The sequence below is a fragment of the Terrapene carolina genome, unplaced genomic scaffold (genome assembly GCF_002925995.2).
Source record: "Terrapene carolina triunguis isolate 2854851 unplaced genomic scaffold, T_m_triunguis-2.0 Scaffold34021, whole genome shotgun sequence".
NCBI lineage: Eukaryota > Metazoa > Chordata > Testudines > Emydidae > Terrapene > Terrapene triunguis.
Window position 1 is genome coordinate 1,387,171 of NW_020698372.1, and position 16,945 is coordinate 1,404,115.

Genomic DNA, 16,945 nt, shown 5'->3' on the forward strand with positions numbered 1-16,945 from the left:
CACCTTATTTCCAGTCTGAATTTGTCTAGCTTCAACTTCCAGCCACAGTATCGTGTTATACATTTCTCTGCTGCATTGATGCGCCCATTATTAAATATTTATTCCTTGAGTAGATATTTGTGGACTGTATTCAAGTCACCCCTTAACCTTCTCCTTGTTAAGCTGAATAAATTGAGCTCTCAGAAGTTACAGGAGCACATTTGCACGACATTCATCTTTCGTATGCTTGAGTCCAGACTGTGGCATCAGTCCTAATTAGCATGAATAAGTCAACATTTCAAACTGATGCAGTCATACAGTTATCAAAAAATAAAAAAATTAAATGATGAGTGGGAGCCCCAAATCAGTTGTTATGCATAAGGCTACGATTTAGTCACGGGAGGTGACGGCAGTCAAGGATTTTGTGACTTTACCGGACCTCTGTGACTTCTTCCACTTCAGCTGTCAGCAGCTGGGGCTGGAGGCAGGACTCTGCGTCCCTGCCCTGAAACTGGGACTGGAACGAGGACCCTGCAGCCCCAGCCCCGTGGCTTCTGCCGGGGGCCGCACGTCCCAGCCCCACAGTGTCCCAGGGCCGTGCGCCCCCCACCCCAGCTGTGGCTGGGGCTTGGCGGGGGCTGCAGCCGGGGCCATGCACCCCTATTCCGCAGTTACGGCCAGCTCCAGAGTGGGGGCGCTGCGCCCTGCTGCGGCCACTGGAGCCAGGGGTGTGCCACCCGCCATGGCTGGGGGCTTGACCTGTCGGTCGCTCCCCATCATGAGACTCCATTCCTCCTCCCTACTTTAGCCCTGCCCCCTGTTATTTTAAGTAAAGTCACAGACAGGTCATGGGCTCTGTGAATTTTTATTGCCCGTGACCTGTCCGGTTATTTTTAGTAAAAATAACCGTGACAAAATCTTAGCCTTAGTTATATGCACCATATATTTTCACCACACATTTTTAATACACACAGCTACATAACTACAAAGAACCTTAAAATCACCTTCCAATAAAAATTACAAGTTGAGCTGCAGAAATAAATATCAACGAATACTTTAAAATGTTAATTTTTACTGAAAATAATCAAAATGCTGTGGCACATTTTAGATTTCTGCTATTGCAAATAAATATCCAGTCCACAAAGGAGACAAAAAAACTCAACACCATGAGTGAGGTGAAAAGAGACTTAAGGTATCAAAATAATTAATGTGGCTATTCAGTAAGCTATCCAAAGAACCCTGACATTAAGCTTTGAAGTAGTATTTAGATTGCTTATTGCACTTTGTCACTGTACTTTTTAATAGGCTGGCCTAGTGCTGGTGAGAAGCATACCTGTAAGAGTGACCTCTGTGGAGACTCTGTCAATGGCAAGAACATCATCTGCTCCATCATCACAAGCTTCCACGTAAAACTTCTCTGGTGTTATGTGCCTTTAAAAAAAATTAAGAGCTATGAGTCAAATAATCCAGACTTGCCATGCAAGTTCCATATTTAGTTATAAACAGCTGGGCAGCCAGTTATGGCTTTTTCCTAATTCCTGAACAAATTTTAAATAACTGTTGACTGGAAAACAGCTGTACACCACTCATTTATTTTGTAGAGCACTAACTGGAAATATGAACCTGAGAGTTTTAATTGCTGAATGCAAAATTCCTGGCTTGCTTAACACCAGTGAAATAATCCTGTATCACTCTACTGTAAGTGACAAATATGAAAGTTTCTTGCTGAATGTTTCCTTAAATAAGCTTTAATTTAAAAAAGGAAAGAATTAAAACGTGATTTATTTCATTAGTTCACATGGGCTATGTACAAAATCTTAGGAACCTGATAGAGTTCAAGTTATGGCAAACAAAACTACCATTTTATTGAACAATTATTAATACAGTAACAATTAATATACCACATAAGTGCACATTTAGCAGATTTCAGATTGAGGGAGAGGAAGACTGACACATTAAAGCTCATTTTCCACTAAGAAAGCTTCCTGAAAGATGCCTGTAAAAATCCACTAAAAAACTAATTTATGTCATAATCATAACCCAAAACAGCGGAAGGCAATTCCAAGCAAGAGTACATTGCACCAGACGTACTTTAAGACTGGCACTTTCCAGACTGCTAGCGAGATCTCTGCTTCGGGTGACATATGTCCACAATATCCAAAGTATTATACAAACAAACAATTTAAACACCTGTCATCCTGTTCCGGCTCCATACTTACTTTTCTTTGGGTAAATCCTTTGCAGAATATAGGCATTTTTAAGACTAGTAGTTTAAAAGAAACCAAGACCTAATTAAACAAATGCCTAAAACAGAACATGGCTATGGAGGCTGATTGTCCAAAGATATATTTAGTTGAGGACATCAGAGCTGTACGCCAGTGCCAGTCGTACACTGGAGAGGAGAATCCCTCATTATATTAACTGGATAAAGATATGGGGAAATTATTTTTACTAACCTTTCTCCCTCATTCTCTTCTTGCAGGATTGCTTCTACTACACAGCTTTGTCTAGTCAAATTTGAAGTGCCTCATGTGATGGTGAAAGTCCAATCATTTCTTGGGAGACTCTTTCACAGGCTAATCATTAGGATCTTTCCCCAATTTTCCCCCCTCCAATTAAATCTTGCTTTTCTTAATGTTATCGCTATATTGTCATTACACCTCAGGGCTCTAAATTAATTTCCAAAAAAGAGGTAAAGGAGATGGCTTCTTTAACCTCTAGATAAAGAGTATCAAAATGCCCCTCGGAAACTTCATAGCTTTCTCTCTGATTGAGTTTCCTGGTTCTAATTTTTCTAATAATCTCAGAATGGACAATATTTCTACTACATGTAAGGCTATTTTTTAAAGAGACACCATCAACTTGAAAATGTATCCACTGTTGTTAAAATGGAAAATTAACACATTTTCTTCATCCTCTAGACTGTAAGCTCTTTTGGGGGCAAGGATAATTTTTCTGTTGTGTGCAGTTTAACACAATGAGCCCCTAAACCCCCAGAAGGGTCTTCAAGGCCTACCATAATAACTAAGTTTCCTCGTCACCATACTTTGCATTTGACAGCACTTTATCTTGGTATATTTCACTGTATATTACACCCATCCTCCCGCCCTTTAAAGGGGTTTCATCACTAATACCAGCAGCAGCAGAGTTTAAACTGAACAAGTAGTTTGAGCATTAGCCTGCTAAACCCAGGGTTGTGAGTTCAACCCTTGAGGGGGCCATCTAGGGAGCTGGGGCAAAAATTGGGGATTGGTCCTGCTTTGAGTAGGGGGTTGAACTAGATGACCTCCTGAGAGGTCCCTTCCAACCCTGATATTCTATGATTCTAAGTAGAACACAACTGTTTGCAGACAGAAAGGGGAAGATGTGGGTGTCAGCATGTTTGGTAGCATTGATCTCAGGTCATCTCAAAAGACAAATAGGGAGCAGAAAAACCCTTATTTTTTTAAAACAAGAATACTTTTTAAAGAAGCAAGCTAGGACACTAAGGAGTTCTATTTGGAAACTGGATTTCTAAAAAATTAAGTTAAAAAAAATCAAGATTATAGCATTCCTTTAAGAGAAAATGGCATTTATTTTACTTAGCACAACATTCTGAAGTTTTACACAATTGACCTATGAGGAAAGACATAGCCAAATATATATGTCATGGCTAAGCAACAATGAAGGAGGAAGAGGTTAAATTTTAAGTCTAACAATATTTAAAAGGATGTAGAGCCCGATGAAGGAAAAATACAGGGTGAAAAAAGGTGGGGTTTTTTTTTAAAGTGAGGAAATTAAGAAAAAAAATAGTATAAGGTGAAAAGCTTTCTGAGCATGTTCTGTATCAACCTGTGGAACTGTCTCCCAAATAATGCGATGGAAGCCTCATTTTTCAGAGCCCTCAAAACTAGAATTGTCGATACACTAACATACAACAGAATCCTGTGCTGGCAGAATAACGGACTCTCTAGATGGCCTAATTAGGAGTCTTCCATCTATAATTTCTATGATCAATATTTAAACACTCTGGTTTGCACAATATCAATAGCATGGACATACTTGACATGACATAAACCTATCTTTTCAGCTATATGGCCCCTGGCAGCGCAAGGCTCAGAAATTAAATACTCTAGTTAGACCCTTATTTTCAAATATTTATTAATAGCTTGTGGGGTGACAAGTGTTCATGTATAATGTGAGCTTTTGGTTTACTGCACTCAGCAAGGTGGTTAAATCTTTCCTTTAAAAGCAGTTTATCTTTAATTATTCTAACAATACTCTATCAACTGCAAAGTGCTAATAATGATAATGTATGAAGTACTTCTAAATCATACACAAACGCTACATTAAAAGATTAATGTTACAAAACTCAGAGTTAGGAAACGAAATGCCAGAATTAAAATTGCCTGTGTAATCTTAACTCAGCCCTCTTGCACTAGTTATAGAACATACTATTCCCCTCACCAATTCTCTGCCCAGCTCTTAATCCTCTAGAAAAGCCATTCACTGCCTTCAAGTCCCAGTCTCCTTACCTAGACAGTACTAGTCTCCGCCAAAACTCGAGTCCCTGTTCTCTCCCCCGCACCCATTAGCCTCCAGTCCCAGTTTCCACAAACTGCACAGCTTTGTTCCAATGTACTCCCTCTGCCCCTCACTCAGATAGCTCTTGTCCTCTGTGCATTAGAATCAGACAACTTCCTCCTCCCTGGGCTCAGCAGGGACTGGAGATGCAGTCACAGAGCACAGGAGAGTCTCGCCCTGTTCTCAGTTCAGGATGGCCTGCAGCAGTCCAGAGCTGCTATTGCAGGGAAAGCTGACACTCCAGTCAGAGCTTGGCAGTTCTGTGCTGATGGAATCTTTGAGGAATTTGGCTGCTAAAAATCTAAGAACTGATTTTTTTAAAGGTGTATAACTTGGCCAAGTTTAGGCAGATTTTCATGAGGACAACAAAAGGCACATCTCTGACAAAAAGACTAAATTTCAGGCCCCTGCTCCAAAGCATGAGGGCGCTAGCACTTAAGGGGAAAAAAAAAAAGTCACCAAAATTTAACACTGGCAAAACAATGTATTTTCTCCCTAACCTCATTCTCAGAAACTTCTGAACTGTTTTGGCTGAAATTTTCCAAAATCAGCCTCAGGCAGACCCCTGGCACAGCAAATTTCAACCCAAATGGTTAAAAACTGACAAAAAAGTTATAAGCTGCTGAAAACATGGTCTTACGTGAAAGTGTCTGACAACCTTAATAGGCGGCATGTCTAGCCCCACCTATAATTAAAATGAAAGAGCATCCAAAAATTGAGACAGAATCACGCATTCCATCCTCTGAAGGAACAGCATTCTTGTATATCTAGCCCACAGAGCTAGCCTGCTTGCATGTATAGCTTTTCTTATGGGTTTGATGTTTTATTATAATAGATTTATTCTAGAGTATTTTGGCTGTAATGTAAGTAACCTGAAGGCCACAGCCTGTTGAGCTAAAGCAAGTTAGCATACATACGTTTGGGACCTTTAGCCTAGGTAAGTGATGATGAGCTAAAGCATAAAGAGAGAGAGAATATATATATATGTTTCTGGCCTAACTGGTTATTTCCAAGTTCTTTGTTTAGTTTATAGAGGGCATGAACTTAGCTAATCCCCTATCTATGCCACCTGGCTTTAATACATCCTCACTTACCTATGAGCTAAAGGTCAGATGTGAGACTGAGCTAGTAGTTATTACTATGTATGAATATGTCGTACAGACATACGAACATGCCAGCCTATAGAGTAAGTGTGCCCTGATATTCTGAGGGTGAGGAAATTAAGTTTGGACATGGAAGGAGGCACATAGTGCTCAGGCTCTATAAAGGGGGGCAACCCACCATGTTAGTTTTAGTTCATATTTTTTCATTCTTAATGGTTAGTTCTTAAACTAGATAAGTCAAACTTTAAGTTAGCTTCAGTAGTTTTTCCTTTAGCTTTTTACCACTCTAGCTTCTCCCAAGTTCTTCACCTCCCACTCGAGAATTAAGGAACCTGGACCATCGGACTCTTTGGGATGCCAGAGTTGAGGCTGGTCCTTTGTCTATTACCACCAGGTTATCAAGGAAGGGTGAGAGTACGTTAATCTAGAAAGCTTTTATATATATATAAAATACCATATGTACCTCTAGAATAATATTATTGCCTTTGTAATTCTGATTATTTTTCTATTTGATTGCTATTCCATTTATCTCAATACAAGTCTTTAAGGCTGTATTTTGTTCTCAGTGTAATGTCCTTGTCATACACCCTGAGGATCCTTGAAAACTGTGTAACCTGATTCTGGGACAAGAACTTTATCTTCTGATCAGATTAATTGGCAAGCCTATATAAACAATAATATTAACCTCCTAAAATCAGGCAACATATTAAAAGCAGGATTATGACACATGATGTTTATCACATGCACATAAAAAAATACTGCACATGCTCACTTTAATGTAAGCAAGAATGAAATATAACAGACACCATGGAGATGAGTGGGATTATTCACTGTAGTCAGGGATCAGAGTTATTTGGTTGTGCTTATACTAAAAACAATTGGAGCAGTGTTGAAAATCCATCAGATCCGGATTCTATTTGTAATGCAAAAATATGAAAGGAAATAGATTTTCCAGAAAATAAGATTCAGAACTTCTGACTAACTTTCACATTCAAAACAAACTCAACTTTCCTATGATCTTCATATTTTTCATTTGTATCTGAGAATTCTACACTGAGAATTCTACACAGGCTGCTGTTACCCCATCTGATTAGCAGACTGCATCAAGAAGTTATTAACAAGACACTGACATCAGTGCAGCTCAACAGAAGGAATATGTCCAACAGTCTTGACTTCAACTAAATGAGCGGCATCAAACCAATGCTCCAATCTCTGCTGTTCAATAGTTTAAAAAAATAGAGACAAGAACACACACACAAAAGCATGGAGACTAAAAATCAGAGACTGCTTTCAACAATCTTGGCTTAAAGCGCACAAAGAAGAAAATACACGGGAACCACCACCAAAATCGAGTCCTTTGGTTTGTTTCTTCAGTTCAAACACTATCATGGCTATGAAATAGTTGAGAGCTGGAACTTCATTGTGGGTAGGTACATGTAAATGAATACAGTATTAAGATAGGAAAAAAATAAAAATTACTCAGCTCACATTAAAATCCTCCTCACTCCCAAACAGAAGTCAAGACCTCACTCTCACACACAAAATATACTTACTCGAAGTCTTCACTGAATAGTTGAGAGACTACTCCAATTGAGACTAAAAGTCTATTATACTTTTATAGTATAACTTGTAAGATCCATATTTTTCAGGTATTTAGTATGTACTAGGAGGCTATAAAATCATATTTTAAATTCAAACTGTTTTTGCATATGTGTACTGTGAAGAAAGTAGTATGTCTGTGCAAGTGGCAGTTAAAAATGGGACAAATTCTGCTTGACAGCTTTCCAAAGCATCTTTAGAGAATGTATACATATTTTGGAACTTTTTTATAATATATAAGTCACATATGTCATAAGGATTCCTCCTCTTCCTGAGTGCAACTCAGCTTTACCACAGTTTTCTATATTTTAAGAATCTCAGTTGATGATAAATGAGTTTCTTCAGAAATATTCATTAAAGTAGTGCATTTTGGTTATCAAACAGCCATTTGTGTTTTCTATTCATGGAATAAGTTGCTCAGAGCATCATTTTTCTGTTTTTAGAAGTTTTGGCAGCTTTTGCTGCTTCTATTAATAGCTTAAAAAGGAAACAGCAGTGAACTTAAATTTAAGAATTGAAAATGTTAGAATTCTCTGCTTACACAACTAAGCATCCAGATCAAGTTCTAATATAATAAAACCCAAGAAAGGTGAAATGTGATTCAAGTACTGCAGCTTATGTATGTATTAGCTTGATTAAAATTTAGAAATTAAGTGCAATATTTTCTCATTTGTAGTTTGAATATTTGCTTTGTACAAAGCTGATAAGTGCAGAGGAGCCCACATGTGAGACAAGGATATCCCTTACGGATGAATTTATGTATATCCTAGTATAGAGGATAGGAAAGAAGTTGGTAAAGTACAGGTAGAAGCTAGTAAGGAATAGCCAGTCAAACAAAATAGAGTCCCATTTAAAGCATAATAATGAAGGCAAGAAACTGAATATTGACAAAATGTATAAGTGCTTATATACAAATTATAGAAGTCTAAAAATACTAAGATGGGTGAACTAAAGTGCCTGGAATTACATGAGTGTATTGATATAAGAGGCATCAGAGAAACATGGTGGAATGAGGATAATCAATGGGACATGATAATACCAGGGCATAAATATATAGAAATGACAGAGTAGGTCACACTGGTAGCAGGTGACATTAAATGTTAAAGAAAGCACAGAGTCAAATAAGGTAAAAAAAAAAATCTTACATGAAATGAACTACACCATAGGATCTCTATGGATAGAAATTCTATGCCTGAATAAAAAGGAATATAGCACTAGGAATATACTACCGACCATCTGAACAGGATGGTGACAGTGACCGTGAAACACTAAGAGAGGTTAGACAGGCGACTAAAGCAGAAAGTGCAATAATAGTGGATTATTTCAGCTATCCTCATATTGACAGGTGTGATGCAGAGATAAAATTACTAGCCACCATAAATGACTGCTTCTTGGAGCAGCTAGTCCTGGAACCCCCAAGGGGACAGGTAATTCTTGACTTAGTCCTAAATGGAGCACAGGATCTGGTCCAAGAGGTAACTATAGCTGAACCACTCAGTAATAGTGACTATAATGTAATTAAGTTTAACATCCTTATAGGGAGAAATACAAACCACACACACACACACACACACACACACACACACACGGAACATTTCATTTTAAAAAGGGGAAACTTCAAAAAACGAATAATGACTCTCATTGAATGGAAATTGAAAGGAACTGTCACAAAGGTAAATGCCTGAAGCTGCAAGGGGCTATTTAAAAACACCATAATAGAAGTTCACACTAAATGTATACCCCAAATCATAAAAGACAACAAGAGGACCAAAAGAATGCCACCATGGCTAAACAGCAGAGTAATTGAGGTCATTAGAGGCAAGAAGGCATCCTTTAAGATTTGGAAGTCAAATCCTAGCAAGGATTAATAGGAAGGTGCACAAACTCTGGCAGGTTAAGTGTAGAAGTATAATAAGGCAGGTCAAGAAAAAATTTGAGAAGCAACTTACCAAGAATGAAAAAACTAATGGTAAGAATCTTTTTAAGTACATCAGAAGCAAGAAGTCTGCCAAACAGGCAATGGGGCCACTAAAGGAGCACACAAGGCCATTACAGAAAAGCTAAATGAATTCACTGCAATGGTCTTCACTGCAGAGCCTGTGGGGAAGATACCCAAATAGGATAGCTCTGATGTGGGTAACTAATCTGAAGTACTGTCCCACACTGATGCATAAATAGAAGAGGTTTTGAACAAATTATTAAATTAAATAGAAATAAGTCAACAGGACCAGATGGTATTCACTCAAATTCTGTAGGAATTCATATATGATATTGCAGAACTACTAACTGTAGCATATAACATACCACTGAAACAAGCCTCTGTATCAGGTGACTGGAAGGTGGCTAATGTAACACCATTTATAAAAAGGGACTCGAGAGGAGATCCTGGCAATTACAGATCTGAGAGTCTAACTTTAATACTGGGCAAATTGGTAGAAACTATAATCAAGAACAGAATTATCAGACACCAACATGATTTGCTGAAGAAGAGTTAACATGGCTTTTGTGAAGACAAGTCATGCTTCACCAATCTATCAGAAGTATTTGGGGGTGTCAATATGCATGCGGGTTACCCAGTTGATCCAGTTAAAATACTGTACTTGGATTTTCAGATAGCCATTGACGAGGTCTCTCAACAAATGCTCTTAAGCAAAGTAAAGAGTCATGAGATAACAGGGAAGTGCTCTCATGAATCAGTAACAGGTTAAAAGACAGGAAACAAAGGGTAGGAATAAAATGGTCAGCTTTCATAATGCTCTCTCCATTGTAAATAGCAAGATCCCCCAAGGATCTGTACTGGGACCTGTGCTGTTCAACATATTCATTAATGATCTCAAAAAGGAGTGAAGTGGGGTAGTCTGCAGATGTCATCTTGAATAATTTTGTAAGTCCAAAGATAACTGCAAAGAGTTACAGAGGGATCTTACAAAACTGTGTGACTGTGCAACAAAATGATGGATGAAATTCATTGATAAGTACAAAGTAATGCATATTGGAAAAAATAATCCCAACTACACATACATAATGATGAGTGCTAACAGCGAATTTAGAACCCAAGAAAGATCTTGGAGTCACTGTGCATAGTTCTCTAAAAACTTCTCTAAAGATCAATGTGCAACGGCAGTCAAAAAGGCTAACAGAATGATAGAAAAGATCATAATGTCACCATGTAAATCCAGTGTGTGCTCACACCATGAATACTGTGTTCAGTTCTGGTGGCCTCATCTCAAAAAAGATATATAGAGCAAGGGTTCTCAAACTGGGGTTGGGACCCATCAGGGGTCACAAGGTTATTACATGGAGGGTCACAAGCTGTCAGCCTCCACCCCAAACCTCGCTTTGCCTCCAGCATTTATAATGGTGTTAAATATATTTAAAAGTGCTTTTAATTTATAGGGGAGGGGGGGGTCACACTCAGAGGCTTGCTATCTGAAAGGGGTCACCAGTACAAAAGTTTGAGAACCATGGATATAGAGGAACTGGAAAGGCAACAAAGATAATCATGAGTATGGTATGTCTTCAATATAAAGAAAGACTAAAAAGATTAGGCCTGTTCATTTTAGAAAAAAAAAAAGATGATTAAGGGGGGAAATATGATAGAGGTCTATAAAATCATGAATGGTGTGGAAAGAGTAAATAGAGAAGTGTTATGTATTTACCCTTTCACAATACAAAAACCAAGGATCACTCAGTAAAATTAACAGACAGCAGGTTTAACACAAAAAAGAGGAAGTACTTTTTCCACACAGACCACAATTAACCTGTGGGATGTTGTGATGGCCAAAGGAATAATTAGGTAAAAAAAAAACAAAAAAACAAAAAAAAACACTAGATAAGAGGATAGCTCCATCAATGGCTATTAGCCAAGATTGTCAGGGATGCAACCCCATGCTCGAATGACCCTAAACCTCTGACTACCAGAAGCCGGGAAGAGAATACAGGGGTGGATCATTCCAACAGCACTGTTCTGTACACTCCCACAAAGCTCGGGTACAGGCCACTGTTGGAGACAGGATACAGGGCCAGATGAACCATTGGTCTGACCCAGTATGGCAGTTCTTACATTCTTTGTAATTTCACATGCTGAGTTTGAGGGTGGTAATGTGCATTGTGAAGGGGGAAAAAACGAAACACTAAAAACCAGTTACACGCAGAGTTTTAATTATGTTGATTTTACTGAAAAGAGTATTGGTGTTTTCTGATAAAAACAGAGGCATGATGAGTTTTGCTCTTTGATGCTATGACAACAATTAAAGAAAGCTCTGTGTTCAATATCACTTAAGAATCCTTTTACCCTTCACTTCAGTAATTGATTTATATCATAATGCTTAACATTACTCTAATGCAGGACACTCCTCAATGCCATCCTCTAAATATTGCAATAAAAATAAAATAAAAAAAGTACATCCTGTTCTATGCAGTAATGTATACATTATACTCAAAGTACCATCAAGATGGGCTCTGAGAATGGGGACAAATAGAGGTGTTAGTGTTTACACAGCACTTTGAAGATGTACAATTTTAAGTATTAGTAAGTATAAGGAAATATAAGCATGTTATTTTGACACGGCATAGTTCCCAGATATTCCAAGTTAACAGGTGTGCTAATTAAACATTAGAAACACTTGTTTATCTACAGGCTCTCTCCCTATTTGGGTATTCCACTGAATAAGAATGTAGTAACCTACTGTAGTTTCCGGGGACAGCGGGGGAAGAGGCAAAAAACAAAAGTAGACAGTCCCAAAAAGCCTCTAGTATCAAGCTAGTGGAACTAAGTGTAAAGAAAAGCCAGCCACACAAGAAAAGTGCTACTTATAAATTTTAATTTAAAATATGTATTTAGTCCAATAAAAGTCACATTTAACATTCAAGTATTTCTTGCTCAAGTTGTAGCTTCCTCAGCTCTGGGTCCCAGTAGAACTACAATTACCACTTATCTTTAGCCAGAAAGAGATGCAGGCAGCTTCCCTCCATTTATACCAATGTCACCCTGCAGGCAGGCTATAATAATCTGATGTGTATTTCCAATAAACTAACTACCATGCTATAAAGACTTCTAGTTGTTACTAGATGCTGGTTCACTAAGTACTTTAAAAAATATGGAAGTCTAGTGTGTGTAGAAAAGGGAAAGTTGAGGTTAGGGCCAAAGCCTGAAAAATCCACTTATCACTGGCAAGTGACCCGTTTTCCCTGGCAAACACAGGGACTTAAGTCAACTTCTGCAGAAATTGCAAATCAAGTTTCTTGCCCTTGAGACTGAAGAAAAACTTCCAAATGTGAACCAAAGTAAAAGGATAAATATTATGAGAGTCTGCAGACTTTGGAAGGAGAGACAGATACTAACCAAGCTGATCAGTTTCACTGCTACTACCCCCAAGGTTCTGAATCACTGACAAGAATCATGTTGATTTCATGCTGCCCCTGTTTGGGAAAGCTCACCTGAGACAGGTACTGGAGTTACTTAAAAAGTGACTACAGGAGGGTTGTGTAATAAATACTACTTCTCCCCAGTTCACCTCTGAAGATGGAGAAAGATAGTGAAACTGAAATACAGACGACTTGTTGCCCGCAGACAGTCTCCCACCTTTTCAGTAACCACCGGTGCAGCTCCACCAGTGGTAATACTAGCATAGATATGGTTCAGACAGACACTAGTGTTTTTACCAATGTCATTTAGACCTGATCTGAGCAGCAGTAAATGACATCATAGTACAGTACAGTTGTTCCCCATCTACCTTTGTGCTGATATCACTGCTTGCAATAGTGGAATTTCCCCCAAAGTATTTTTCCTCTTTCAGCAGCTTGGGAGGAGGATGCAGGGGAACCAGTTTCAAACTTAGGGCCAGAACCTGCAATTGCAAAGCACCATAACATTCAATAGGGCTCCATAGAGAATCATGAGTCTACCTATAAAGATCCAGTTGCAGGATTTGGCCCTTAGATAGCTATTAGTGAGAGGCTGATACAAAAGCTATAGATCCCACTAGGAATTGGCAGGAAATTTAATCTGAGTTTTCAGATAGACATTATCCCTAGACGCTGCTAGACTTGTAAACGTAACCCATCAGACCACAGGTGTCCACCAAGTATTTTAAAACTTGGAACAGGGCTCCATTCTGCTGAGGAATTTATCCACAACTTGTTCCAGAGGAAGAACAAATGTGTCTTCCATTCACAGGGGAGCTATTTCAACTCCAAAATTAACTCTAGGTGTTGCTCAGCTATCACTTAGAAAAGTCCATTTCCCTATAGTCAACGGGGGGAGGGGGGGGAGGGGAAGGATTGGGCTCCCAGATCTATATAATTACTATTATGCTTTTATCATGTCATGTCAAATTGGTTCCAGCATGCTAACATCCTTATACCCACATGGGTAGAAAATGAATAGATGTTAATACAGCCAATACATCCCCCTGCAGGTGTGCTTGGTTCCTCTTTTTGTCCCGTAGAGAAAAATAAGGGACCTACAAGAATGGTGGTTGCCCAAAGGGTTGGAGTTATCCTAGCCAAAAAGTATCCATTTCATCCTTGCTGTCATGTAAAAGCATCTATGTGGGGTAACCCAGACTTGCAAATTGTGAAAGAAACCTATTTGGAGGAACTGGCTGAGCAAGGGCATCATATGGATTTTCCAATTAGTCAAGGATGAGAACTTTGTATCTTTTCTAACACTGAAGCAATACTATTTATATTAACAACAAGGGGGGAGAAACGGAAACCAAAATAGGGAAAGAACAGATTAAAGAATATTTAGACAAATTAGATGTATTCATATCAGCAGGGCCTGATGAAATTCACCTTAGGGTACTTAAGGAACTTGCTGAAAATCTCAGAACCATTAGCAATTATCTTTGAGAACTCATGGGTGATAGGGGAGGTCCCAGAACACTGGAAAAGGGCAAACGTTCCCCTTTCTAATGCCCCTATAGGTACTAAGAGGACCCGTGGAATTATAGACCAGTCAGCTTAACTTTGATAACTTGTTCCAGTATCTTTTTAGGTATTAAACAATCAGTTTATAAGCACTTGGAGTGCAATAAGGTTATAAGGAATAGCCAGCATAGATTTGTCAAACACAAATCATGCCAAACCAACCTAATTTCCTTCTTTGACAGCATTTCTGGATGGTTGGAAGTAATAGTACGTGATGTATCTTGATTTTAGTAAGGCTTTTCACAAAATCCCACATGACATTCTCATAAGCAAATTAGGGAAATGTGGTCTACATGAAATTACTATAAAGTAGGTGCACAACTGGGTGAAAGACTGTACTCAAAGTTATCAAAGATTTGCTGTCAGACTAGGAGAACATATTTAGTGGGGTCCTGCAGGAGCAATTTCTGGGTCTGGAAAAATCAATATTTTCCTTAATGATTGGATAACACAGTGGCAAGTATGCTTATAAAATCTGTAGGTGACAATGCTGGAAGGGGTTACAAGCACTTTGAAGTACAGGATTAGAATTCAAAAGGACCTTAAATTGGAGAACTGGTCTGAAATCAACAAGATAAAATTCAATAAAGACCAGTGCAAAGTGCTTCACTTAGGAAGGCAAAAATCAAATGCACATCTGTAAAATGAGGAATAACTGGCTAGGTGGTAGAACTGCTGAAAAGGATCTGGAGGTTACACTGGATCACAAATTGAATCCGAGTCAACAACGTGATGCAGCTGTGCAAAATGAAAATATTCTGGGGTGTATTAACAGAAAAGTAGTATGTCAGACACAGGAGGCAATTGTCCTGCTCTACTTGGCACTGGTGAGGCCTCAGCTGGAGTACTGTATCCAATTCAGGGCACCAAAGTTTAGGAAGCATGGGGAAAAATTGGACAGAGTCCAAAGGATAGTAACAAAAATGATAAAAGGTTTAGGAAACCTGTCTCGTGAGGAAAGGTTAAAAAATCTGGACATATTTAGTCTTGAAAAGACTGAGGAGGGACCTGATAATGGTCTTCAAATATATTAAGGGCTGCTATAAAGAGGACTGTGATCAATTGTTCTATACTTCTTGTCCTGCCTTCAGTGGATGTAATGTGCTTAACCTGAAGCAAGGTAATTTTAAATTAGATATTAGGAAAGACTTAACTATAAGGGTAGTTAAGCTCTGGAATAGGCTTCCAAGGGACACTGTGGAATCACCATCATTGGAGGTTTTTAAGAACAGGTTAGACATACACTTGTCAGGGATGAGCTAGGTTTACTTGGTCCTGCCTCAGGGCTGTAGGATGAACTTGACCTCTCGAGGTCCCTTCCAACCCTACATTTCTGATATGACCTGCCACCCTCAACAGAATAGCAGTACTTGCAACTAAGACACTTGCTAACAAATCAGTTTGGTCCAGATGCTGTAGGACTGCCAGAGGCCCCAGAGCTACTGGGTACTTTAGAAATGTTCCACAAACTATCCAGGCCTATGTCCACTATGTATGCGTTACTACTGAAGAGGAACTCCACTTGTCTGAAGTTCTTTGTGAAAGTATGGGAAAGAGAGTTATCAGATTCACAGCCCTTAAAAGATCCCCAGTGGCAGGGCATATTACAGAATGTTAAAAACAGTCCTGTGGATCTCAAGCTATGCCTGATATAGCAAAAGATTCCATTCAAAATGTATTGCGTGCCAGAGGTTGTGCAAGATGGGGGCCCTGTCTTCAGATGTTTGTTGGCGCTGTAATAAAGAAAAAGGAGCCCTCATGCATATGTTATGGGACTGCCCAACAGTCAGACACCATGGAAAGAGGTGGACACAAGAGTAAAAATAGTGCTTGGCTTCAGCAACCAAATCTCAGCTGAAGTTACATCATAGGTTATGTGCCTGCTGCAGTGGGTTCAACTTCACCACAAATATTTTGGTTCTTGAGGGCTGTAAATGTTCATCAAGCACATGATTTTACAAAAAAGGAGTAGACTTATGCCAAGAATAGAGCAGTGGTATTCAGACCTGTATGAGTTAGCAGCCAAAGAAAGAATAGCTTATCAATGCAGAAAACAATTATGAGAATTCAAAGAAATTGGGTCTCTATTTCTTGATACACCTGGATAAAGAATGCTGAGAGAGCTCAAATAACGGCATTCCACTTGACCTCTCTTTTCCTTTCCCTCTTCCCCTGCCCCTCCTCTTTTTTTTTTTTTTTGCCTATTTGAATGTCTTTTTATTGTTATTATCCCCCCTTAACATGTTATGTCTGTGTAATATTGATTTTGTATTGTATGATCTTGCAGCTGTGACAAGTGAAAAGTTATATAATTGCATAATTTTATTGGCTATCCTGTGAAATGTGTGATATTTGGTAACGTACTAGCTATATGTAGTTGTAATACCATCTGTATTTTTTGTTTATGAAAATTAATAAAAAATTGATCACATTAGCTCAGCATTCTTTTTAAATAAAGCGACGAATATTGGCCACCGCCTTATGCTAGAAACATCATGCATCCATTCCCCTTAACGTTTAGTCTTGAATCTAGAGGTGTAATTGTTTGCCCCACACCTCTAACCAAAGCAGAGTTCTGGGAACATCTAGAAAATTTCTTAATTTAATGGTTTATGCCAGCTGTAAGTCACCAATTTGTCCACCTCTACACAAAAACAAAAAACACACACCACACACAAGTTCGGCTTTTTTTTTTTTTTTTAATACACTCCTTTCTGGTCAGACCAGGCCCTCCCTCCACAGGATTAAAATGACTTTGATCATAAGGA

The 16,945-nt window shown here is 38.7% G+C and overlaps 1 protein-coding gene across 1 annotated transcript in view; it reads right to left on the reverse strand.

Moving 5' to 3' along the window:
- Window positions 1-16,945, reverse strand: part of LOC112117858 (phosphatidylinositide phosphatase SAC1) — a 55,177-nt gene that overhangs the window by 35,548 nt on the left and 2,684 nt on the right. Inside the window, 1 exon segment of the mRNA XM_026646048.2 lies at window positions 1,313-1,410. Within this exon segment, the coding sequence (XP_026501833.1) occupies window positions 1,313-1,410 (98 nt within the window).